Raw genomic sequence first — 27,437 nt, 5'->3', positions numbered from 1 at the left:
TGTCAAAAGTGCTGGCTCACTTTGACCCAGGCAGAAGACGGGTTTTGTCCCGGGGTGGCACCAAGTAGGCTACACAAGTTGTTTTAAACCGCGCTTTCAAGGCCTATTCACATAAAAACAGAGCAATACCTATCAATGTCCCATGTTTTGAGTTTTAGATGACAACAACGTCGTTTCTGAATGGCTCGTGCGTGTTGTTTGACTGCAGGCCGCCAGAGAGCAGCCGATGCGCTCCGTTCATCCTGGAAGAATCGAAGAAGAAGAGTCACAGTCCGCTGTAGAACTGGGAACAAACATTTAAACTCGAGAGTTAGAAGAGTTAAAATATACATATTTCTGAAAACTAAACTCTGTGTCACTTCGGCAGGGAAATGTTAAATATATAAGCTATTCTCGGCTTGCATACAAGCTAGTTAACTTACATCAGGAAAACAGTTAACGTAAATAAAGAAGTGGCAGTGTTAAAAAGCAGCAAGAGATGAACAGAAAAAGAGCCCTGATCGCAGACACATTCTGTTTATCGAAGAGACGCAGATGTGCCTCTGACTGTGTCACCGGAGACAGTCAAGGTAAGACCTTATTTCTTATCTGTAATAAAGTAGACGTGACGAGACCGTTTAAAGACTCCCCTCTAAAATGATACTTCTGTTGTCTCGAGATTAATTGTCATAAGATTCATCCAAAACCAATGCATAAATAATTTATAAATGCTTAATACATGTACTTTTTAAAAATAAATACTGCATGCTATGATTTTTTTTTCACCGTCAGAGTTACATCATAATGTTACATCATCAGAGTTATGGGACACTCATGTTGTGTGGCGTTTGTTGGGCAGATATCAGGTCGAGCTTGCAGTACCTCATGACCCTGTTTTCACGCAAGCTCTTCAACGACAGCCTCCCACCAGTGGTCTTAAAACACCAGCTCTATAGTTTACACAATGACAAAACCTCCGTGGACAAGCAGGTGGTAAGATCAGATTGATTTAGGCCTACCTATAAATATTCATCTTGGCATAGTGTGCCAGATCATCTTATAACAATTATAACCTTAACGCACTCCGAAGCCCTGGTCCTCTCTTCTCCTCGTCAGAATGAGTTGAGGGAAAACGGCGAGCTGTTGATGTTCCAGCTGGGGTTCGACTCTGAGGCCTTCGCTTTGGTGTTTGCAGAAGATTACAGAGCCAAAGTCCTGCAGGGGGAAGCTGGCAGAGGAACGCTGGCAACTGTAGAGAAATTCCTGGCCAAACTAATTCCCAGCTGCTCCGATTTGAGTTTCAACAAGGAGAAGATGCTCAAAGAGTTCCTCTTTACAGACTCTGAGATAACGTAAGGATCAGTCACAAATGCTCATATGTTGTTCACTGTCTCTGGCGCTTATGTGAAGATGCTTTTGGACGCAGGCAGCTGGTGAAATCAGGCGTCCTCACGGTGAGGGATGCGGGCAGCTGGTGGCTTTCAATCCCCAACTCTGGCAAATTCATCAAGTACTTCATTAAGGGTAGGTTTTCAACATTAGACACACACACGCACTGGTGGTATGGTTTCATATCTGGTCTTTGTTTTCTTACAGGACGCAAAGCTGTTCTCGGCATGGTTAAGAAATCCAAATACGGTGAAATCCTCAAGACTGAATTGGAGGGCCGCCGCACAACTTCGCAGGTCAAGTTCCAGATGAAGTATCACATTCATGATATAATCGGAGCAGAGTTAGTGGAATGGTAAGATTGCTGTATAGATTTGAGCTGTAATTGAGAAGACAAGGTCTGATGTCTGAAATGTGATCTTTTTGTAGCATACAGACAACATCAGGGACACTGTTAAGATACGTGGACGGAAACATCAACTAACAGCTCCACTCACTCGACCTGAACTGTACAGAATTGAAATGCGAAATGTATTTATTGCCATATTCTTTTGGTTACAAACTGCAGAATCAACTGTGCACAATATAGTGAATAAAAGGTTGTCAAACTTCACTTCAGTGCCAAATTCCTTATGAACACTCAAGAGAGCCATTAATTAAGGGTTTGAGACTGTTTGTTCTTATTTTGCTGGCACCAGTGGTGTTTACTGCTTTAGTGACTAGCTTACAAACCCTTACAATAATTTAAATAATTATCATAGTTCAGTGTGACTTTAGGCTATATTGATGAACGAGCGCTCAGTAGTCGTAGACCTAACCAGTAATTTGCTGGTCAAGTGGAAATACAAACAGGAAGACAGAAGACAAATGCTGCTTCATAAGGGGAATAATTGAAACAAAACAAAGTTTTAGGGTTTAATCTAAATTTATTGTATTTTATTATCTCTGTAAAACAAGTGACATCATGAATACCCCTAAAAACAGGGTTACAATCTGGCTATAACTGCAGACAGAAATCGCTCGACAGGGTGATCACAGGTGACGCACACTGTATTCGTGCCTCAGGACAGTTCAAGTATGTATGCAGTCGTGTTAAATGTCAGAATACCTTGTACATGATGTGCCGTTCGAATCCATAAGACAAGCAATGATTTCAGGAAAGAAAAAAAAACACATTTGACAATTACATGTTATTAGGACAGTAAGAAGTAAAATGTTAATTAAAAGTGATTAACGATAAGGGGAATCATCCTAATTCCTGTAGTGTACGCTATGACAGTAGTCTGTTGCTGTTTGTAACATTAGCAAATGTAAAAAGTGTCAAAAAGAAGAAAGTTTCTAAAAATGTGTTAACAAAAATATATATATATATGTGTGGCTGTAGAGGGTGTATTATAAATGCCAAAAAAAAAAAGAGCATGAAGGTGTTCATATACCGCTAAATCAAGATTGACACTAAATGTCCCATGTGATCCATTAGATATTTTAAAAAGCTGTTGTCGAACATCGAAGCATGATATTTGGGGACTGGAAATATTTGGAGGTATCAATACAGGTATTGTGAGACCTCTTGACATACTGGGACCAACAAAACACACATTTCCTGATCATGTTTCACTTTAAAGGAAAGATGGAGATTCTACTTTGATTAAACAAAATAAAGCCTATTTTTAGGATCATTACACACACACACACACATATATATATATATATATATATATATATAATGTGTGGGTGTGTGTTTTGAATTGAAATATTACTTTTAATACAAAAATACTTCCAAAACATCTATTGTAATAAGGGAGATTTAATTGATAAAAATGGTCCTAAAAACAGGCTTAATTCTTTTAATGCAAAATATGATGTTTTCTAAAATTTAGTAGTGAAATGTGGCTTGGACATGTTTTTGTGCATGATTAGTGTGGACTTAAATGACAGTATAACCCCCTCCAAACAAATGGCAAATAGTGTGCACATAACCTCAGAATGAAGACGTATAAAAATCTGTTGGGACACCTCGTCCTTCCATTAACAGAACCTCATGTTTCAAGTGTGAGGTAAACTGACTTCACTGTATCGCTTTCATAAAAATGTTACATCACATTTGCTTTCACAGTAGCCAACAGTTAGTTCTGGTTTACCGGATGACTGCAGACCTTTAGTGGGTAAAAAGCAACTAATGTTGTGTATGCAGGGCCGCCCCATCAAAATGTAGTGCTATTTGGCAAGATCTTCATTTCTTTCAAACAAAGACTGTAAACAAACATCATGGAAGGAATCTTCTCAATGGAAGGAACCAACTTCAGGACATTGTTAACCATCTAAAAGTTAATATCCATTAGTCAAAGGCCGCAGGTCGTCCAATAGTAGTGTATGTACTGGGGGGGGGGGGGGGGGGGGGGGTCAGGGATGGATTTTTTTTTAGCTATTGATAAACGTTTTGTGACGGTATAAAGGTGTACTGGTAATTACAATGGAGGAAGTGAAAAATAAAAACATGGTCTCATTTCTAACTTCTCCCCTTAGAAAATACAGTTTGGATCACAGCAATCTTTCCTCGGAGCTCTAGAGCAGCAGGCATTTCCTCTTCCTCTTCTTGACAGGGGGAGGGCAGAGCACGGCCCGGATGGCCTCGTCAAACACCGTCTTAAGGCCACGCTGCGTGAGCGCTGAGCACTCCAGATACTTGACTGCCCCTAACAAATAAAGGACAAGAGCTTTTTAGCCCAAACCATTCCACTTTTAACATTTGTGTGAGAAACAAACTACTGGATTTCAATCAGAAAGCTTAGTAATGCAGACAGTGTTTATGTGATTCTATGACAGGGTAAAGCGAAACATTTATAAGTCTGTGCATTTGTATAGTGTAAAGCTTGTGTGGTGTATACTCAAGTTTTATGGTTGTTCAATGTCGGTGCTATTTTTCTCCAAAAGTTATGACTGAAAAAAATATAATCGTGCTCTTTTATAGAAAAGCTATCTCTTAACCCTCACATACAGGTGCTTGTCAATGTGGGCATCTGTTGTCTGTGCACTATCAGTATTTTGTTGTTGTTCCATCTCTTTAGTTTCACTTTCTCCTGTGAAAACAGCCAGTATACTTTGGGCTTCGCACCTTAATCGATATAAAGGTAATAATACAGTGGTTCCACCTACCGATCTCTTTGGCCATAGCCAGGCCTTGAGGGTAGGTGATGGGGGTGAGCTTCTTCTCCTTCAGCTTCTCAATGGTGTCCTTGTCATCTCTCAGATCAAGCTTGGTTCCTACCAGGATGATGGGAGTGTTTGGACAGTGGTGTCTCACTTCTGGGTACCACTGAACACACAACGCATTTCAAAATGACCAAAACATCCAACACGAGTATGAAACAAGAGATGCGGTTTCAGTGTTGCATGCACTGTGCTAAACCTGAAATAATTATTTCAAGAGAAACATCTAATGATGTCTGCTAGCTCTACATTCTACTTCGAAAACGACGTACCTTTGCACGGACATTCTCAAAAGAGGCAGGGCTCACAAGGGAGAAGCAGATGAGAAACACGTCCTGGGGGACAAAAGCATTTATGATGTATCGATGGAGATTTACAGGTGTATTTCCACTATTTACATCCATTTTATGCAGTGGCTCATAGTTTTGATTTTCTAGGAGCAATGTCTCAGACTGTTATCTGAAGAAATGCTGTTGTTTAAAAGTGACAAGTGTATATGATAACACACAATTATATTCAGAAAAACAGACAGGAGAAAATTAATCCACGGCTAATGGTTATAGTGCAAACCCTGTTGACTACAGAGACACTATTAGTCACTATATATAGTCACTATTAGTTCATAGTCCAAGCATGTATTAGCAATGTAAAGCTAATGTAAATCATTCATTTAATGCAAGATCATTCAAAATGTAGTACAGTGGCAGGCAGCCTAAAAGTGAGCTAAAAAAACAACAGCAAGAAGAGAAGATAACTGAGACTTTAACTTGTCAAGTGGACAAACAAGATTTATGTCCACTGACATGGAAAGGGACAATGTGAAGGCAAAGGTGTCTGTTAAATTTCATGTATAAGTCAATTTATATGTTTATTTTTATTTGAAAAATGGTTGGTAAAGAAAGACTGTGGTTCTTACCGTTTGAGGGTACGACAGGGGACGGAGTCTGTCATAGTCCTCCTGTCCCGCCGTATCCCAGAGACCCAGGTTCACTGGTTTACCATCCACCATCACATTTGCAGAGTAATTATCAAACCTGTCAAATGAAAGGCAATCAGTGACAACCAGCTTAAACTGAAATGCTGACTGTAAACGAACGCAGAATTTAAATAAAACAAGAGACAGTTTCTGTTTTGTGGAGGAAGTTTCGAAATCCAGTGATTCATTTAAATGTTCATATTGAATACTTCATTGCACATCTCTCTAGAAAACATGATTTTCTATGATGAAATGGACAGCATTTCCTAGAGGAAGCTTTTAAACTATTCTACAATAATAATAACTTAATATTGACTGTTGCGTTATAAACTTGAGTGACGTGAAGTGGAGGTACTCACACTGTGGGGATGTATTCTCCAGGAAAGGCATTGGTTGTGTAGCTGATCAGCAGGCATGTTTTACCCACAGCTCTGGAATCAAGAAGATAAACACATCACCATGAACACATGGCATGCTACAAGATGGTATCAGCAAGCAGAACCACTGAAAAACTGGTCTGGTGAAGTCACTCGGTCAAAACAGTTCTCACATGACTGGCACTTAAGGGCCAAGATTTCCAGAAAGAGCCATCTACTTCCTGAAAGCAATTTTAATTGTCATCAGCAGGCAAATAATAAGAGGCCTCTGTTACATGTGTTAACATTTTGTCTCTATTGACTGTTTAATAACAATAGCAAAATAAAATAAAAAAGTAACATTTTATAAGAATATGCGGTCATGCACGTGAATCAAGTGTCAACCACAAATGTATAATTTCATTTTATTTTCTTAAAATGAAGTGTGTCCATTAACATAACTGTGAAGAAATTTAACCCTAACTTAATTTAACCCTAACCCTCTGACAGTTTAACTGTTAGATAAATATGAAACGGATCCTTTATAGAAATGCATGTGTTTTCATGGAATATATAATATGTTGGAATAATGTATTGATGATCATTTTATTGCTATAAAACATCAAATCTATCAGAGGCCCAAACTGTGTACAAATATGAGATTTGGAGCAGCTGCTATATTAATATGTCCAAAAAGAAAAATGAAATTCTGATAGCTTGTAATGTAAATCAATGAGATCTCTTTAACAGTATAGCAGACTACTTGCATAAAATGCATATAAATATCAGTTTTCACTCTGTATCTCCCAATATCATGTCTTCGAAAGAGTATTTAATGCTTAGAGGCTCAAAAGCCTGATGTGTGATTTTATCATGGTTTTTCTGATAAATTATGCATGGATGACCAAGTAAAAGTTGCATCAGTCCAGTAAATTTTCATCTTGATATATTACAAAAATAGAAAAGTTATTGTTAGGTTTACTTTATTTATTTTACAGATTTCACAACAAAAGTACATGTATTACATACAACTTGCCTAAAACGTTTGCCTTACAACTGATTATTTCCTAGCAATGTTTTGATCGTGTTAATAATTTAAAGATATCAAATAGTAGACATTATAGAGTTATTATACTGACAGCCATAAAAATATTTAATTGTCTTAACAGCATACAAACTCATGAATCCGCAAAAGCTATGAAAGATTGTGCAACGCCTGACAAACTACAGATCAAAGTCCAGTTATGACCTTACTGTACACCCACTGAAGCTTGAAGTTATCTCGGCCTGAAGTTATCAGAAATTCACATTGTGTGTTTGATGTATGGGTGTTTCTTGATCACAGACAGAGCTGATATGAGCCAATAATGTGGAAAGAACGAAATGTGTTTTTATGATATCATCGGCTGTCCTACGTGATGATTATATGGTACAGTGATTACATCATAATACTGGACTGAACGTCACTTCAATATATTTATGAATGCTGTACCATGGTACCATTACACCATATCCACAAAACCATGTTAGTACCATGGCACTTTGTAAAATGCAGATGCTCTATGTGTTGTTTAGAAAAACGCTAAAGAGCCTACTTTTGACGTCATGTGAACTCCGTGCCTCAGATAATGCGCTTGACGTCACGTTGAACCTCACGCGCGTCTATGACGCCAAAAAGCTGTTTAATGTTGCGGTTACGAGGCTTTGAGACACAGCCAGTGAAACACAGTGAGCCCAGTCATGTTTATGGAGAGAAAATGTAAGTACAGAGTCACAGACCGTGGAGAGACAGTAAAGTTACTCACCCGTCCCCGACGACCACACACTTGATGGCCTGCATAACTATAACTCGAGATTTACTTTCCCTTGGCGAGAAATGTGTCAAGATTAGTCAAACAAACAATGCCGTCCACAACGACACTTCTTCAGCCACACAGTATTTCGCTTTTATACAACTAGTTTTCTCCCTTCTCTCATTCCCACACAGAGGAATGAAGTCGAGTAAGAAAGTTTGAGGCCACCACCCAAGACAGGAAGCGACTCCAACAGATTTACAAGCGCACTTCCGCTCGGTTCCCTACAGAATAAAAGTACTCCAGCTAGCGCTCATCTTTCCCTGCATTTGTTTTGTTTCGTTTTATTTATTTATTTATTTATTTATTTTGGTTTAAAGAAGTACAAATACAGCCAGGGTTACAAACAAATTAGTATAAACAAAACAAAACCAAAAGATAAAGTTAAATAAAACATGGCAATGTTTGCAAATGCAAACACATTTTACAGCTTTTTGTTGTTCAAACTTGGTATGTTTAGGTATTCTTGAACCTCTGCCTTTTAAACTAAAAACAAAGGCTTATTTCCACATATATACATTAATCTTAATCTAGCCAACAGAAGTAACAGATTAATTCAATAATATTCCTTACGATAAAACATGCCACAGTCTATTCAAAATGAAAATTGGTTTGAAATTACTAAACAGTACACAACAATACACATTGCTATTCTAGTATAACTATTCTGATAACCTGTTTTCCTGGGAAAACACGGAAGCTTGAAATTATTTGGCCTAGTTTTGTATCTCAATATTTTTTTTATTTTTAATTGTTTTGTTTGTTTGTTTTTCTAATTAAAATAAAATATAAAGAAAAACAGTGCTCAATTAACAATATACATAAAATAATTCCCTTTTATGCAATGTTACATATGTACAACCCCGAATCAGTGTGGTCAGATTATTGAATCATTCTTTTGAGTCGGTTCTTTTTGGTGAATCAAAACAGGACAAGGGCGTGACCATTGTTGTTTGATTCACAAATTAATGAGTCAAATGAACCGGTTCGATTACAAGAAGCTCCTACTTGTTTTAATTCATTAGCGTTTGCTCTCTTAATTATTTAACATTCATGTGGGGGAATTAACTAAGGTTAAGCTGCTCTGCTTTATTATCTTGAAGTTTTACTAAGAAGCAGTGCACTTATTTTGACGTTGACAGGAAGTAGATAGAAGTTGATGACATACGGTCATGTCCATCTCTCCTAGGCTACTAGTCAGAATAATAATAACAGTGTTGAGAATGAGTTCATCTAACACGAGATGAGTGTTAGCGCGGTAAATGCTCACAGTAACAGAGGCTCGTGTGTCGTGTGTGAGAGAGGTCAGTGAAGCGCTCTCTTATGGCGGGACTGTCGCAGTTAATGCTGCGTGTGTCCGGCTCGTACGGGCTGTTTTCTAATGGGCTCAGCAGGACTCTGCTCATCTTCTTCGATCTCGCCTGGAGACTCAGAATCAGATTCCCTTATCTCTATGTTATCGCCTCTATGATGTTTAACGTGCGACTGCAGGTGAGATTCTGTCTGCCATTCTCTCTGTCTGTTTTATAGTCTGCCTGAATACTTGTCTATCTATCTGTCTGTTATTATAAATTGTTACATTGTAAAAAAAATTTACAAGCATCAAAAACCAAATATGGGTCATTCTGCAAAAATATGATACTTTTCTTGTATAGAGGAATGTCTGAGGAACAAATAGTGTTGAAACTAGAGATGTATCTTGTTTACTTATGTCATTACAACTGCATTGGACACAGATGTATGAGCGCCATAAATATTCTTTCTCCAGAGTTTGCATGCCTATAACTCAAGGAGTATCAAAGATATCGCAAAGCAGCATGATTTTAGATTCTAATTCTTAATAAACTTTTCTTTTTGATCCATGATTTTCAATGCCCTACATCATTCAGTCCCAGAGACACGGGATCTCTGTATTCAGATTGTTGTATATTACCAATTTCAATGGGGTGAAAACCAAATGTTGATCATTTTGTATACAGCTGATACTTGTTTTATTTAAAGGGCATGTGTGAAGAATAATTAATGTATCTTGTTTTCCTCTATGATAACAATTGAATAGGACATACCTGTTTGTGGACCTCTGGTTGATTTGACATGGAATGACTCAATATATTTATTCTACAATCCAATTTACATATCGTAGGAGCTTGCTTTTTTTGTTGTATTTAAATTTTTTGAACTGTTCGCAGTGTTCAGTTCTCATAATTTATGCTATAATCTCATCTCTGTCCCTCTTTCAGGTTCACATTGAGATACATTGATTGACACTGAATAGCTGCTGCTTTGATATTTCACCTCGTTGAAGCGGAGCCCAGTAATGGCTCTCAACTCTATGGTTTCCACAGACTTCATCAGTGAAGCTCATGAATTATCTATAGCTCAAAGACACTCAGAAGAGAACATGCTGACTGGGATACCAGAAGGGATTATTTGTGCAAAATGGACATCGACTTCATCAGAGGAGATGACTAGGAACTTATGATGATGATGATGCATCTCTTCCGGTTTCATGTTATTTTCTTTATTTTAGAAATGCTCAGCCGTAGGATGGTACGGGACCCCCAGACTCAAAATACACGTTTGGGATGAGTTTCTGAGCTCCATTGCACTTTTAAGACAGAGGGAATGCTTGATAAAAAGTGTTAAGATGTGTTTTTTCACACATTTCAGTTTTGCTTTCCAAGAGAAATTTAGAAATGTAAAATAAAAAAAAATAAAAAATTTTGATGGGCTTGTTTAGTCACTGCATGACAGCTCAGAGTGGGAATTACTCCGTTCACCTCCATCATCATCTCACCAACACAATGGCAACTGTTACAGAAAACTACAGGGATTTGTCTATATAGATGGTTTATTTGTTTGTGTTTTTGTTATTTTTCAATATGTGCTTTACATGGCACATGCATTATGGATGTACTGTAATTTAAACTTTGACAATAAATTATAGTTTTTTTTAACTTTATTATTATCATTTGTTTATTTATTTTTTGCCTTGTCCTGTGACTGAGTTGATGGTTTTTATATTGTTAAATGAATGCTCCAAGTTGAATAAAAGTTTCCATCAGTTACCACCGAAAGTAGGCGTTTCTCAAGTTCATGTACACAATATATACTTTGAAACTGTGATTGTGTCCAAAAATGTAAAATAAAACCTTTCATAGAAAAATGACTATTTTTCGACACTAGAGGGCAGCATCTCATTCGTCCTTTTTTAACTATTTCAATATTTATTGCGTGGAATAAATTATTTTATTATAGAAACAGAAAAGGCATTAACGAGTAAAATGTAACAAACAAGAGGGGGAAAAAAATGTTTACACTAAATACATTACTGAATTACATATAAATTAAATTACATTTCATAACAATAATGATTTAAATAAATCAAATCATCCATCGGTAAGAAGAAAGGATATTAAACATCAAACATTTCTCAGATTGTTTCAGGAATCTGTGACCTTTTATTAGTAATTTAATGAGAAAATGTAAGTACATTTCCATTAAGGAAGAAAACTTCTGTTTATGGATTTAAAAGAAAGAACCTGAGGATAGATTTAAGTGACTTGGAGTCGGCCGGAAGTGTCAGTAATAGCAAATAATATATTTTAAAGGAAGGACAGGGTTATATTATCTCATACACTATTCAGAAGCAAAGCTTTGAACAATGATGAATCTTTGAATCTTAATCTTTTTTTTTATTTTGATTGTATTTATTATTATCTTATTAATTTGACTGTACCTTAAAAACAGTTTTGTTAGTACAGTAGAGATCATCTCAGATTAGCATATTCTGAATTTAATTGTGCAGTAAGTTATTTTTTTACCTCATGAAACGTTTTACAGACATAAACAATGCTGTTCATAATGATGTCCATTCACACAAGACAAAGACTCCATCCATATCTCTGTAACACGGTTATATGAACCGTTTACCTGCTGAATAAATACTAAATACTACAATGCTGGCTGACTGTATAGTGCATTTATTCAATGGTATCAGTAACCCCCAAAAAAGCGTGCTTTTGTATGATGCTGAATCACACAACACTAAATAAAACAAGAGGTCCAATAAACCGGGAGATTTTAAAAATGCAGTATATTCACATCTATTTTAAACACATGTTAGGGAAGGAACCACATAATGATGCAGTTACAGCAATTGCTGAATCCATCATCCGAACCCTGACCTCAGGACAAGAAGAAAAAATAATACTTAACAACTTTAATCTGTAGCCAAGTAATAGACCCTGTACAGTAAACACTGATTGGTGTCTGCTGAATTTAGGCCTATTTAAGTACCTATTTATCGGGAATCATTTGGGAAAAAATACCTCTGACTAGACTTTCTGGTACTCAGAAAAAAAAGGTATTAGTTTAAGACTCTGAGCTTTCCTCATCCAGTAAGTTCAGCAGCGTTTGTTTGATAGCAGGCTACTTTAAAATACTGTTGCCAAGGCAACTGCCTAATTCTTTGCATGTCAACCCCCTCCACACATGCAGGATTTTCCCTGCACACTCGAAAAAAAAAAAAAGGATTTACAGATGAGGATTTGCTCACTGAAATGTTTTAATGGAGTTAACTAAAATGGACTGTTTACAACAGGGAAGACAAATGAGCAAATAGATTAGATTTTTGCACATTTTGACCATCTTTCAGAAATAAACTGAATATTTTTAACAAGGTCAGGGCTTAGTAGCATGCAGGTACATCCGTAGGGCTTACACATTATACAGCAGCTGTGTATGGATGTGTAATGATTGACCTTTGAATTGAAAAGGAATTGTGACAATGACTCAAATGATAGCCTACAGGAAATGTCTAATTGGAGCAAGCGATGCTTTCTAAATCGTCTCTTTGAAGCTTTTGATGTTGTGCGCATACAACATGGCCATGACACGTTTATTACACCAGAGGCAATTATGTTTTTTTTTTATCTTTAGAGGTTAAATATGATGATTCATTGCTTAAATTAGTGGTTTTTGGACATTTTTCCCATTTGCTGTATTTAAAAAACATACATATGCTGTGATCCAGGATCAGCATTTCTATTTGCCTTCAGAATAACATTCATGTAAAAACAAGCATAGTGCTAAAACAGTCCCAACTGTGAATTTACGGTGAAAAGCAGTAAAAGGAAAAAAGTCCCCAAAAGAAACTTCACATATTTATTAAATATTTGTATTTATTTAATATGAAATTATATTTAATAGTTAGTTCCCCGGTTTGGGCTGTGTCCAAAATTAAGGCGGCACTTATTTTGAACAAGTAGCCTAATTACTTTGAGACTGTAAAAGGAGTAAGTTCTGTGTGTAGAATGAATGCAATCTTTACGTACTACATTTACCATGTTGTCATTGTCCCGTGGCCTCGTGGTATAGTAACGTGTCCCTCGTATGCACACATCAGTATCACGCCGAAAGTAGTCGGTCATCCTGGTACTTTTTGCTGATTCTTGTGTGAATTCAGACATAGCCCACATATTTTGTCACATACTGTTTTTTGCCTGCTATATAGTAAATAAGTATGTGATTTGCAACAAAGCAGGTTTTAATAGTCATAGTTTATATTATTTTTACATCACTCAATTAAATACACAGTAAAAAGTTGAAAGTTAAACAAATGCGGCAACCTGATAAAGAGATCATAATGAGATCTAGATACGTGTGCATGCTGATTTTAATCCCAATAAACAGGCATATAAACATCTTACTGTGATTAAGACTGTATTCTGATGATTGAGGGGAAAATCACATTACTGGTGCACATGTAATCACAGTATTATTTTTTTTTACAGTGAATAGCAGACAACAGCAGCCAAGTTTTACAACAGTGTCGTGTAATAGATCAATAAAAGTAAAAAGACAAAAACGATGTAAAGTCCCACACAGTCTCCCCTGCAATCACAGACCTCTCCAATCATGTGTCCACAGGCACTTCATGTGAATTTGCTCTAGTTTAGTCTGCAGTGGAAGGAATGTGACAGTATGTATGACCACCAGTATCCACACAGGATGTCCCATTTCTCTGACCCCACTTATGCCCCTTTCCCCAACCTTCAGGAGCTATAAAACCACAGGATGCACGCTCTTCCCCCGGCCTGTTCTTCTCTGGAGAATTAGTCTGAGATCAGTCTTAGTATGAGCTGGTTGCAGATTATATATATATATATATATCTTTCAGCAACTTTTAAAAATCAGCCCCAGACAGAATATTGTATCAGCTATTGGACGAAAAATGACATAACCGTCAATGCTTGGCAATGGAAAGCTTACCATGATGTGATGCTATGCGGTTGTTGCGGTTGAGTAGTTTATATGTGGTTACATGCAGCCCAATATGAGTTTGTATGATATCTTGATACCTAATTATACATCTTCCGATTATGAATTGTACTAAATGAAATTTGATTGTAACAGCATGCCCTTTCTCAACAAGCCACATGATTTGAGGCATTCATGTCTGTAGCACAAACAGCGAGGCACGAGTTATGCACAGATTGAGCATGGTTGGGGGTGTTTAGGTGCTGGGGTGAGGGGTGACCCGACTGAAGACACTGGAGCAGATGAAAACATGTTTGTCTGACTGCTCAATCAGGCCACATGAACTCAGTCAGCGTGTCCCAACTGAAGCCATATTCTGCCAGACATGTGCTGCCCGAGGGCGGCCGCCTCTGGTGCAGAGCACGCTGGGAAATATTCAACACACCACATGCTTAATGCATGCTTACATGCCATTACTAAATGCAATCGTGATGTACGTTTGGAACAAAACATGTCTTTCAGCATGACAGACATGCAGATGATTCTAACCAAAATATGACATGTGACTTCCACTAAGAAGCTAAGCTACGAATGATAACACGAGCATTGAGCAACTCGTGCAGATTGCAGTTAATGCAATTAGTATGCTGCAATCAGTCATGCATCACTCCACCTAAAGCCTCTCAAAACCACCAATGGGAGAAACAGACAGTTGTTCCGGATTATGCTTTTGACCATATTTGTGCAGCAAAGATTACACTTATGACCTATTTTCAGTCTGCAGCTTTGATATATTCAAATCTGGTCTTGCGCTCGAAACTCTGGCTGCAAGAGTGTCCAACGCAAGGAAAACTGGGGAAACAGAGTGTTTCAGACATCTGCTCACAGAACAGGAAATACTCCCCCAAAACCTGAGGCTCCCTCAAGACCCGTTACACACACATTCATTACAACTCCCACTCTGTCCACCAACACACATTTTCACACACTCGAGACTGGAAGAGGTTTTTTTTTTTTTAATAGGAACTGGCAGTGATGATTTTGTTCAAATTGTCTATATGAAGCAGGAAAACAAATATCGCTCTTGTTGAAGATTAAAATGCAGTCTGTGTAATAGAGCTGTCCTTCTTTTTCCCATCATATCTGCTTCTCATTCACATGTTGATTTGTGAATATTAAAGAAGAAAATTCCATGATACAGAGAAATTAAGGGATTCTTGAGGAGTTTGGTAATGTGTATAAAGAGAGCAGCTCGTTTCGTCTGAGAGGCCGGCGTGCCCTAATTGAATCCATGTGTTGGAGAAACATACAAGAGCAGTGTTGTGAACGTCCACACCATCAGTCCCTTCAGATATTTTTCATCACCCGTTATATGACAGATTTGTCTTTCCTGAGTTTTATTTTCCTCATAAGAGAATATCATTCCCCTCTCAGCTGTAATGAGGAATGCTTTCCAATCCGATTCACTTCACCCTTTTGGGCTGTTTTCTCAGTCAGTTTTAGGTCTGAATAAAAGAGTTGCACTGAAATAAAACATTATTTTTATTGCTGTTATTTTGTGGCTTTTAGTCCATCTTTGTTAGTTTTAAAGCCATTCCCACTTGAAAAAAATAAAATGTTACAGTAATTTATTTTATATACTATAGTTTTTTATCTAACCATACTATAGTAAAGTGTCTTATATATTAGTATTTACAACACTTTGTTGATGAATGCTACAGCATACTGTAGTATTAACTATAGTGAACTGATAAACTATTATAAATACTGTAGAATACTTTAGTTTTTACGACAGTAAACTGTAGTGTATATTAGTATAATATATAGTTGTAGAAAACTTAGTGCATCGTGAAATAATGTGTTTATATTAGTTGTTATATTACCACAACAACTATAGAATTACTGCAACAAATTAATTCAAGTACTTTAGTATAGTATGGTTCGAAACACTAGTATTTACTATAAATTAGACCACTATAGTATTTTTTTCATTCGGGAATTGGTATGTTAGCTACTGTACTCCCAAACTGTATCAAAATTAAAAAGAATCTTTACACTTTAGAGGTGCCACTTTTTTTTCTTTTTCTTTTTGAGAATAAATAATTATCACATGTAAACTTGTATAACTGGCCTATGCGAAATTTATAGTGCATTAAAATCCAATACCAGTTCTGTTTCCCTCAGTATCAGAGCTACAATACAATGAATGAAGGGATTAACGAGTCCTACTAAAGTGAAGGTTTGGCTTATGAATATTAATTACGCTGTGCGATGCTTGTCCTGATTGGCTGGAAGGAAGGTGTTTCTAGGACAAGGAATTGTATATTTTTTATATCTTGTATATAAGGCAATTTCTTTATTTTTATCTATTTTAATGTATTACGTATCTTCTTTTCTGCTCTGCGTTTGTGCGTACGTGTAGGTGCTTTGTCAATATTAGGCTATATGTAAAACAATTAAGAGGTCATGACTCATGAATATTAAAAACTGGCTTCAAGTCGGTTACGAAGCAACGTCAATATTACCTAATTAATATTCATGCCGCAAGCCTTTATCTTAGTAGGATTGGTACATTCGCGTGTAAGGGGCGGGGCGAGTGTGATGACGTGTGGCGGTCGCTGCGAAACGCAGATGCCCGTGTGTCTCAAGCGCTTATTCCGCTGGATGTTATTGATCCACACAGCCGAGAAGAGCTGCATCCTCCATTCGTCCAGAAATACATCGGGTTTCGGATTTAAACGAGGATTGAGATACAATATCAGTTTATGCCGTTTAACATTCCGCATAAAACAGGAGCTGTCTGTAAATCCAGCATATAAAGCCCTCATTATAAAGCATACATCTGTGTCTGGAGCGCCTTCATCACATCATTTCATTATTTTACATTCATCTGCAGATATGGACGAAGATAATCAAGGTAAGGATAGAATGCAGGAGAAAAAAATGTGATGTGAGCAATGTTATGGGTTAACATGGTGTTATGACACAGATGTGTCATATTATTAAGATCGAGAAGCATTGCATTCATTATTTATATAATTTATTTAGCGATAAAGCTTCTAAAAACATTAATATTAACGTGATCCATTTCGTCTAATAACAAAAACACCATACACAGTGATATCTGTGCAGTTTTTATGCTTGTTTATATTTTAAGGCCTAAATAAGTATGCCTATGTCTTTCAGATACTGTATTAAGAGAGTCATAACTTGTTTATTTAATAAACTGCTGTGTAAAACGTTTGTTTTGAGAGCAGCACGCCACTCAGTAGAGCTCCAAGACTTTATTAATAAAATAAAATCTCATATAATCATAATATACTAGTTTGTTTCATTCTCAGAAGTGAACTGCAGATTTGACACTGGATCAGCGAGTTAAGCTCTGCTCTTTTTTTCCAGTCAAATTAGAAACTTCAAGGCTGGCTGTAGGTGCAAAGATCAGATGCAAGGGATGACCTACATGCCAGTTTGCCAGTGTTTGTTAAGAGAGACTGTGAGCTGATATGTCTATTGATTTAATTAAGTCAACAAAATATTCCCCAAGCTCCTGCTTTTCAACTAGGACACATATATCCTTCTCTTTCTCTTTTAACCACAGAGACACATAAAGCAGAGCTACAGTATATGGTTGAGTGATGCATTAATGGTGGATTCATCTACTCAAATTTGGTCAGATATTTCAGGACATCTGTTGACAAAATGGAGTATTTGAACTGTATTCGAACATTTTTTTTTGTAGAGAAAATACTAGTAGTGTTTGCCTAATAATAATAATAATAATAATTATTATTATTATTTGATTTGATTCTTGTGAGAAGACTTGTCTTCCATAGAGCTGCTTTATAGCTGGATCAAATTTGTTTCATAATTGATGCATTTTGAGTCATCAACCCTGAAATGAATCAATATTGTAGTGACTCGAGCTGAATAACGACACTATTGTCTTCAGTAGAGCTAAAAGAACTCGCTTTGATGAACTTTTTGCACAGTTATTGAACTAAACTGAAGCAACGCTGAACTGAGTGACGCTGAATAATTTCAGAGCTGTAGTTTAAAGCAGAATTCCAGTTTTCAGTTTCAGTCTCATATTTGACAAAGTCTGAATCATCGGTTTTGTGGTTTTCCTGTGACTTGACTGAAACCAGTCAGTTGTGTTCTGAGTGGTTTCATATTGACCCAACCAAGATATGGTTTCTAGATATGACTTGGATCCCTCCTGCCTATTTTATCACCTGAAAAGCCTAAAAAAGCAATAGCAAACCTCTCCTCAACAAGCTGCATGTTGAGGTTTTGGAGTGTTTGGTTCTTTGCACAGTTCCCCATCATAAAGCTAATCCATGGATATGAGTGCATGTGTAGTAATACTTCAAGAGATGGTCTTCTCACTATAATTAGCATATTCAAAGCATGTGCTCAACATAATCCTTCCCCACAATGCTGTGGGCTCACACTGAGGACTAGCTAACAGTCAGACTGCCGGTGTGTTTTGACAGTGGTTTGGTGGCTCTGTCAGAGAAGCGGCTGTAGGCTCATCTGAAGTGGAGCAGCAGGCAGACTGGATTAGACTCAGGGAGAGCGACTCTATTCCACGCTGCTTCTTCTGCCTCCACTGGGGTCCCTGCTGGGTGACAGTAATCAATGCTGCGGTCCACTGTGGGAGATCCCACTCTGGGCTCACCATTGAATTCGACTGGACTGAGAGGCAGCACCTTGTCACGTGTGCACTACTATGATTATGATTGCTGAAAATAAGCAATGCAAATAGCAATGATAGAATGTTTTCATGAATCGCCAACAAAATAGGGGGTTCCTTGCAAACATGTGAGCTAATGTATAGGATTTTAATTTTTTTTAATGAATAAACATGAATAAACTATACAAACCCCTACAATTATTTGAGGAACAGTGTTAAATGGTTGAGGCTGTAGTGAACAGTCAAAGTTAATAAAATCTTAAAAATAATAAGAATAAGAGTAATAATACTAATAGACACTGCCAGTCAAATGTTTGAGATGGGTTAGTTTTGATGTTTTTAAAAGAAGTTTCTTAGGCTCATCAATGCTGCATTGATTTGACCAAGAGTACAGGAAAAAAGTAAGATTGTGAGATATCATTTTAATTTAAAATAGCAGTTTTCTGTTTGAATACATAACGAAAGTTGTTCATTCCTGTGATGAAAAGCTAAATGTACAGCATCATTACTCCAATCTTCAGTGTCACATGATCCTTCAGAAGTCATTCTAATATGATTTATTATCAATACTGGAAAGAGCTGTGCTGCTTTTTTTTTTGATACTTTGTGTTTCTTTATGACTCTTTGAAAAAGAAACGCATTTATACAAAATAGAAATCTTTTAAAAGGTCTGTACTATAGTCTTTAAAGAAAGACTTTTCTATCACTTTTTAAAATCAATTTAACACATCCTTGCTTCTTGTCAGTTAAACTGATAATTCTTTGTGCTCCTTCTTTTCAAACTGATGAGAAACACCTTGGTGCAGTTTTGCATGGGTAGTTTTCATATGCATTCACGCACTTCCCTTTTGAGTGAGATCCCTGAACCTTGCTTATTTTTGACCTTGATGTAGCTGAAGTTGTCTTTATGCCAAAGAGATTTAAGCCTTGCGTCAAAGTGTAATGCTTATTCCAGCTAATGTCATAATATGACATTTGAAGTGACTCAGTCATGTTCTGCAGAGTGAAATTATGGACTGATTGTTTTATACGGAGTACAGTGAGTCTTTGTGCTGCAGGGCATAGGGGTGTTTCTCTAGGCATGATGTATGTTTCATTAATCCACATTACGTCAGCAGGGAAAGCACCAGTAGAGCAACACTATGACCCAGCAGTGATTCACATTCATGGCTCTGAACACGGACTGGTTTTGAACTCATCTCTGTTGCAGACACCTGTTTTAGGTGTGATTAAATGATGCGATAAATCATAACCAAGTTTGGCAGCACATGTATGTGTGCGATGTCAACATAGTTAAAATGTTATTTAAGCCTGACAGAAGTTCTGTGCCAAACTGTCTATTGTCTAAATAGCCAACTAGTCATGGCGCCGTTCACACCGAATGCATTTTTCCATTCTGATTCACTACTTTTCCATTGCTTTTCTATGTAAACATGGACAGATGTGTATGACAGTATTGCTGAGAATTAGTCTTTCTGTTTAAAAACATGTAGAGAGACACTTTGACAGGAATGTTCAGTAAAGTTTTTTTTTTTTAATTGCACAGAATGCCTCCTTCGCAAACAGTTGCCAAGCCAACTTGCTTGTGTAAGCAAAAGCTTGCAATGCTTGCCCTGCCTCTGGGGTATTCTGATTGGTCCACTGTTTTGAACTGACGATGTGCGACGCTGCATGTTAAAAGTTGAAATTCTTTTAACTTGACATGGCATCTTCAAAACACAGCCCTTTTGTTCGAGGCACTGCAAATTATGCGAAACGTGAGTGCAACGGTCCTCCCCATCCGTCTAGGGTGTGTTTACATAGAAAAACAATAGAAAAGTAGCAAACTGGAATGCAAAAGCGTGTTCTGCGTGAACAGTCATTTGAAAGAATTTAAATTTTTGCTAGTTGTCATGGCAACTACACTTCATGTGCACTTAGGGTCTTGCGGTCTTACAATGGCTGACGCATGAGCATGTCCACTAAGGCCGCGAGGCCTTACGGTGTCCCATTCATCATTTTAGCTTTCCCTTTGTGGCTACTATGCGGCCTAGATGCGCACTTTTGCTGAGCCCGCACTGAGGTGAGCTCTGCAGCAGACTTCTACCCAACAGTCAAAGTGGCATTACATTACCAAAGTGTAGACTCATAGGCAGACTGTGAGGGTTTAGGGTGTGATTTGGGACAGGGTTTTCGATGGCATGGCGGAAAAAGCACTAATCTCAATCGCGTTCTGTTCACTTCTGTTCACTGTTCACATTTCACTTTTAATTGCAAATGTTTGACATTACTGTGTGTGTCCCTAAGCTACAGTAATAAACAAAAATCCTCTAATAAACATGCAGAGCATGCACAAATATTGAGCAAAATAGTATTACAATTTAATGGTACAAAAAGTACAAAATTTTAAAATACATTTTCACATTGTATAGATCATAATATGTGTGATATATTATAGGCTTTATTCAAAACTTAAAAAAAAAAATCCTCAAATTCTTGAGTTAATAAACAGGCAGTTTTCATGGCTTCAAATTTTTTGACATTATGGAATATCAGTACTTTCATAAACTGATTTGTAACAGTGGACAACCAAAACAGTGATTAAAAATTGGATTCAGAAACTAAGATATCTCCTGTCCTGTATAAATATACTGTGTATATTTTAGGTTGAAATTCTCACAATTCTCACTATTAACTAGCATGCATATTACTAGCATTTTGGCTGTTTATTAGTACATCAGTTAGTACATATTAGTACATTAATAAATCACATACCAATGCCTTATTCTGCATGACCATAATTTAGATCCCTTAAAGGCACCATATGTAAGATTTTTTTATTAAAATATCCAAAAACTATGAGAACAATGTTATATATTTTGCTGATTTGTGTACTTACATTATCCCAAATATTTCGAAGAATGTTTAAATCCAGATAAATAAGTAATTTAAAGTATTTAACTAATTTTATCTGCCATTGTATCGCCTGCTTATTAAGTCATACCCCCTCGATTTCTGGAAACACCAAAGACACTTTAATATTTTGTGCGTATTAATAGACAGGTGATGACCGCACAGAGTAGCATTATATCAGAACTTTCAAACATCTAGTATGATAAAACAGCACTGCCTTTTCCCACATATGCACGACCTGAAGGTGCGAAAGCGGTCGACGGTGGCATAATAAGAGCTCCACTGCTTTCATGCCATGTGTTGCACTCGTTCAGCGGCTTCGTTTCGCATTGACGGCTTTCAGCCTCACCCTGTTTCATTCTACTATGCTAATAAATCATTAGCTCATCCATGAACAAGATTTCTGCCCGAGTCCTGTCAGATTGCATCTGCTGTGGGGATGTTGACAGCTCCTATGATTCCACACTCAGTCACTGTGTCATCAAACTACACTACCTGGTCTTTGTTTATTTTAAATACATACCCTCTAGCAGCGAAAAATTACAAATTGTGCCTTTAATCTGACCACATACCTAAAATTAACAACTATCTTACCAACTATTAATTAAAATATTTAAAAAATTTACTGAGTCATAGTTAATAGTTTTATATTAGTTAACCTAACAATCTATTAATGAAACTCTTGACTCATCTAACTAGTGCCTCAGGGCTCAGTTCTTGGACTACTTTTCTTCTCTGTCTACATGGCATCGTTAGGTTCTGTCATTCAGAAACATAGCTTTTCATACCACTGCTATGCTGATGACACTCAACTCTACCTCTCATTCCATCCTGATGATCCGACGGTAGCTATTCGCATCTCAGCTTGTCTAACAGACATTTCTTGCTGGATGACGGACTATCACCTTCAACTCTACCTTTCCAAGAGAGAACTGCATGTGGTTCCAGCAAACCCATAGTTTCATCACAATTTTACCATCCACTGAGGCACCAAAGGAGTTATCAACCATAACTTCTTCAAAAACAACCAGAAACCTCGGAGTTGTGATTGATGATCAGCTGACTTTCTCAGACCACATCTCTTTCATCTTTATTTGACCCTCTGACTCTAGCACTCTCTATTCAAACTCTATTCTTAAAATAAATAAAAAATAAAACACTTTCCCATTTTAGACTTGCACACTATTCATATACCAGCTTCCTTCTACTAAAAAAACAACAAAACAAAACAAAAAAAACAACAACAAAAAACTATTCTATTTCTTTTCTTTTTATTTATTTTACAATTAACAAAAGCAAAAAAGGCCTCTTACACTAACTTGCTCTATTCATTTTCTATTCTGTCTGTTTTCTTTTTATTTATTATATAATAAAAAAATCTAGCTATGTGTTAAGCTAACTGAGACTTGTTATAGCACTTGCATATAATTGCTCTTTTGTTGATTTTAACTGCTTCCATTGTCCTCATTTGTGAGTCACTTTGGATTAAAATGTCTGCTAAATGACTAAATTTAAATGTAAATGCATCTGCAATCTTTGATTATTTCTGCTGACCTAGTTGCAAAGTATTGTGGCACTGACTTCTTTGTGAAGGATACATGCATTGCTGCCTAAACAATTTGGCCAAAAAAAGTATCTTAGAATGCAGTCTGGGAGCTCACTGGTTTTTGGAACAAAGCTGACTAAAATCCTCAGTTTTGTCATCAGCATATAATGTTAGCAGATGCAGCAAGCAAGATGGCACATGGAAATAATTTGTATACCCTTCAAACTAACAATCTAAAATACTAATCATTTAAATGTCTTACAAATTTAACCCTGTTAACTGTTGATTAAATGTTTCAAAGATTTTACAAATAGTTGGCTAATTCCTCTGACTCTAAATTAGCTCATAGTACAGGGTTAAAATTTAAGAATGCAAAAATTAGAAACACATTTGCACAAACAATACAGCAGTTTCAGGAATTTAGGTTGGCGCAAGGAAAACTGAAGACTCTTTCACCCCCTCATTAAGGAAACCAGACTGCAGACGAGTCTCTGGAGCATGTAGCGAAATGCATTCCAGCAAAGGAGAGCCACTCTTTTGAAGAGCTGTATTTTTCAGATTCTGGAATAGGATGCAGGAGTAGAGGTGAAGGGGAATAGATTATGTAAGGGAATCTCAAATTGTTTAAGCCGATGAGGGTTCAGGAAAAGGTGTATCCAGTGGTCTTGCACAACAGATTCCATTCTCTCTTTCCTCTAGCGTGGGCTTCAACTCTCCAGCATTTGTCCTCAGAAAGAGGTTATTGAACAGAGATTTGCTAGAGGAACAAAATGTTCTTTGTTGTGAACCTTTGACAGTTACAGTTTTATCATTTGATTGTCATACACAAGACAACCTCTGCCATAATTTTCTCATTGTTTGGCAGTTCTGGTCTAAGCAAGCTTCACTATTACTCATTTATACGATTTAAGCGATCAATCAAAAAATAAAGTTGAGTTCACCCAAAAAAATAAAATTCCTTCATCATTTGCTCAACTCTCCACTTGTTCCAAACCTGTATTAATTTCTTTCAGCTGTTGGACACAAAAGAAGATATTTTGAAGAATGTTGGTTATCAAACAGTCGATGGTTCCTTAGTACTGTATATAACAATACCATGGAAGTCAAAGGCTACCGTAAAATGTTTGGTTACCAACATCCTTCATAATATCTTCTTTTGTGTCCTACAGCTGAAAGAAATTAATACAGACTTTATATGCTGAATCAAGCAAAAAATCCATAGACATACATTGAAGGAGGGACCTGGGTCAAAAAAACAGAATGTCATACTCAAGTGTGGCCCTTCATCCGCTATCAGAAACGTCCTACTTTCCACTTCTAAAGTTGTAATTATGAGTTTGTCGTGTTTAAGAACAGAAATTATGATGGACAGCCTATTCATTTTTGCCTGTTTCTTGGGGAAATGTTATTAAAGCTAAAAGGTATAGATTAGAAGATAATTAGTCTAGCTATCCAACAGGCTTTGAATAAAATGTAGCATTCCTTAAGTGGCTTAAAATGACTTACAGTGCATTCAGGGGTTGTTGTTGTTTTTTTTTACCACTATGTGTGTTCCTTGGGAATCAAACCCATGACCTTTTGCACTGCTTATGCAGTGCTCTACTACTGAGCATTTCACAGTATTTACGATAATTCTGATATCACGATAAGGCAGCATAATTTCTTTGGCCAACAAGTAATAAACAAATATTAACCAGTCAGAACACCCTAGCAACTGCGCATAGCAATGTATATTTTGGACTAACAAGTTATGACCAACTTCTGAGCACCAAGAACTTTCCTGCAACTTCATAGAAACATGGTAAAAACAAATGAATCTAGAAATCCTCAGAAAACCTTAGCAATGATGTTAACACTCTGGCAACTGCATTGCAACATTCTAAATACTTAGAATCAGAACCTCAACTGACAACATCCCTAGCAACTGCAACAAAACACCATATTAAACCATGTTATCATCGCTTTATAATTGTAGCATTAAGTTTTGTGGGGCAATGCTTCTGACAATTTCCCGAGAAAATATAAACATCAAGTTATTAACTGCAGGCTACTTCGTGTAATGCAATTACATTCTGTTTTGTCTTTATGCAAACGATGCTGGTTAATGATTATAGTTTGTCAATAGTTAATTTAGAACCAGAATCCTTCTTGTGTTGAGCATTTCCTGTGCATATAAGTATGTGCTGCTTTCCTGGGTTTATAGGTGATTTCTGTTGGCGATGCACATTTAAGAGGCTGCATCATTTAAAATTCATACTGTTTGACACACAGGTCCACAGAGATGTGTGTGTGTGTGTGGTCAGTCACGTGTGGTCTGTATATGGGTCTCTTTATAGTACATTGTCGGTTTGACGTACTATGCAAAAAGAACAATCCTTCATCAGCAACTTTTCAACCATTTGACAATCAGCTTTACATGATCTACCAGATGTATCTATGTGTGCACATGATGTCATGTGTTTGTAAAAGATTGAGAGGTCATATATGTATAGGTATGTACTGTATAGGACAATCTAAGTCAACATACAGTAAAATCAGATTTTTATTTCAGTGAAATTCTCACTAATAACTACTTGCTTATTGGGATGCATTTTACTAGAATGTTGACTGTTTATTAGTTATAAAGCACATATTAATACCTTATAACATGACCATATTTTAGCTCCCTTAATCTCTACTCCATACTTTAACTTAACAAATATCTAACTAACTATTAATAAGCAGACAATTGGGAGTTTATTGAGGGAAAAGTCATAGTTAATTGTGAAAATTGGACCTTAAAATAAAGTGCGACCTTTAGGGTAGATACATCGAAAAAATAACTTCACATGGTAACATCTAAATAAACTAAATGCATTCAAATCAAAAATATATTAATAAGATTACACCTGCACAACAGAAGTGTAAGATCACTATTCATTCACATTTGTGTCCTGTCAAACTAACATTCTGCATGCACTGAAAACAAAAGGATGTCTTTTAATTCTAGAAAGGTCATAGTGACCACCAAAATAATAGAGAAATGGCAAAGAAAGAACGAACTGATCCTAACACTGATCCTAGTTTGTGTTAGTTGTGCACTCTATCCCAAGCCCTCTGAAGCCACACAGTAGCTTTGTGTAAGGATGCAAATATACTGTAAGATGCGGCTGATAATCTTTCCCTCCAGCGAACTGAACTGAAGAAGCAGATCAGTGAATGGATTGTCTTTCACAGATCGAAACTCAAAATGAGTTCAACGCATTGACTGAAACTATTCATTTGCAGCGATTCTTGAGTTAACAGCTCACTGGAGGTCTGGCCCTGCTTGCAACAAACCCTTAAGCTAAGAAACACCATATTAATCAATATTAAACTTGGGGGTTGCCTTACCCCTTCATGTTGGAATATAGCATATGGCTGGCCTACTTTTTTCTATTACAACATTGAACTGATTAGGTGTGTCCGAAGTGAAATCTCCACATCAAATATGTTCTGATTGGCCGTGCATATTGGCACATCTTACAGCAGTTTCATATTCAATCTGGACAGATGAATTACCTAATGCTGGAATGTGTCTGATTCTGATCTAGAGTGAATGAGTTCAACAAGCCCAAACTAGCATTTCTGTGTATAATTCCCTGTGGAGGTGTGGCAAACACAGGTTTGAGATCATTTGTGAAGTGTAGATCACATAAAGTAGGTGTAAATCACATATAAATTATACAAATCCATCACATATCTCTTTCAAAACATTTTGATTTGTGTAACGTGCAACCTTAACTGGTATATGTTATTGTTGCACACCATTATTATTGTGCTTTGTTACAAAGACTTTATGTTTTCTCTTTTCTTATAACAGAATATAATGAGGTTAAGGTCAAGACTGAAATAAATACTTTTCTGTCTGCATTTAGCAGAGATTTTAAACTATTATTACCGTAAAGGGATGTCAAAGTGTAACAAGGATAAAATAATACCAAAAAATAATAAGTAGGGACCCATAACAAATTTGACATATTCCCAGAACATTTTTAGAAATAAGTAAATATTGAAAAGGCTAATGTTGTGTAAGCTATAAAGTAGTTTTTATGCTATAACCCAGGTGTTTTCAACTGCCAAACTGCTCAACGTACATAAAGCAAGGAAATATTTAAATAATTTAAAGACATATTTGCATGCTCTGCATGGTTGTCTGTTGCCGGTTAAGGGTCGCATAGCATGCAAGTAGACAGATGAAATATCTCATCTTTTTGCTAAGTGTTAAATTTAGAATATTAATCAAAATAAATAATTGTTTTAT

General features: G+C 36.7%; 3 protein-coding genes across 3 annotated transcripts in view; 2 read left to right on the top strand and 1 right to left on the bottom strand.

The window, feature by feature from the left end:
* The first annotated feature begins 222 nt into the window (after positions 1-222).
* On the top strand, positions 223-1,920 carry LOC132140558 (serine/threonine-protein kinase 19-like). Its single transcript, XM_059549341.1, has 6 exons — positions 223-569; positions 839-972; positions 1,096-1,331; positions 1,406-1,503; positions 1,576-1,723; positions 1,798-1,920. Exons 1-6 carry the CDS (start codon positions 479-481, stop codon positions 1,850-1,852), a joined length of 762 nt encoding a protein of 253 aa, XP_059405324.1. The 5' UTR covers positions 223-478; the 3' UTR covers positions 1,853-1,920.
* A 1,851-nt stretch (positions 1,921-3,771) lies between these two features.
* LOC132140561 (ras-related C3 botulinum toxin substrate 1) lies at positions 3,772-7,969 on the bottom strand. Its single transcript, XM_059549355.1, has 6 exons — positions 7,716-7,969; positions 5,914-5,985; positions 5,495-5,612; positions 4,851-4,913; positions 4,525-4,684; positions 3,772-4,064 (listed from the first exon to the last, which is right to left on the bottom strand). The coding sequence occupies exons 1-6, from the start codon at positions 7,748-7,750 to the stop codon at positions 3,934-3,936; spliced, it is 579 nt and encodes a 192-aa protein (XP_059405338.1). The 5' UTR covers positions 7,751-7,969; the 3' UTR covers positions 3,772-3,933.
* An 8,685-nt stretch (positions 7,970-16,654) lies between these two features.
* LOC132140515 (cytohesin-3-like) overlaps positions 16,655-27,437 on the top strand; it is a 40,433-nt gene continuing 29,650 nt past the window's right edge. Inside the window, exon 1 of the mRNA XM_059549289.1 lies at positions 16,655-16,941. Within this exon, the coding sequence (XP_059405272.1) occupies positions 16,656-16,941 (286 nt within the window). The 5' untranslated portion in view covers position 16,655. The remainder of the gene's footprint in view (positions 16,942-27,437) is intronic.

The sequence above is a fragment of the Carassius carassius genome, chromosome 1 (genome assembly GCF_963082965.1).
Source record: "Carassius carassius chromosome 1, fCarCar2.1, whole genome shotgun sequence".
NCBI lineage: Eukaryota > Metazoa > Chordata > Actinopteri > Cypriniformes > Cyprinidae > Carassius > Carassius carassius.
Note: the sequence above shows the minus strand (reverse complement) of the source record. Positions and strands in the feature narration are given on the sequence as shown.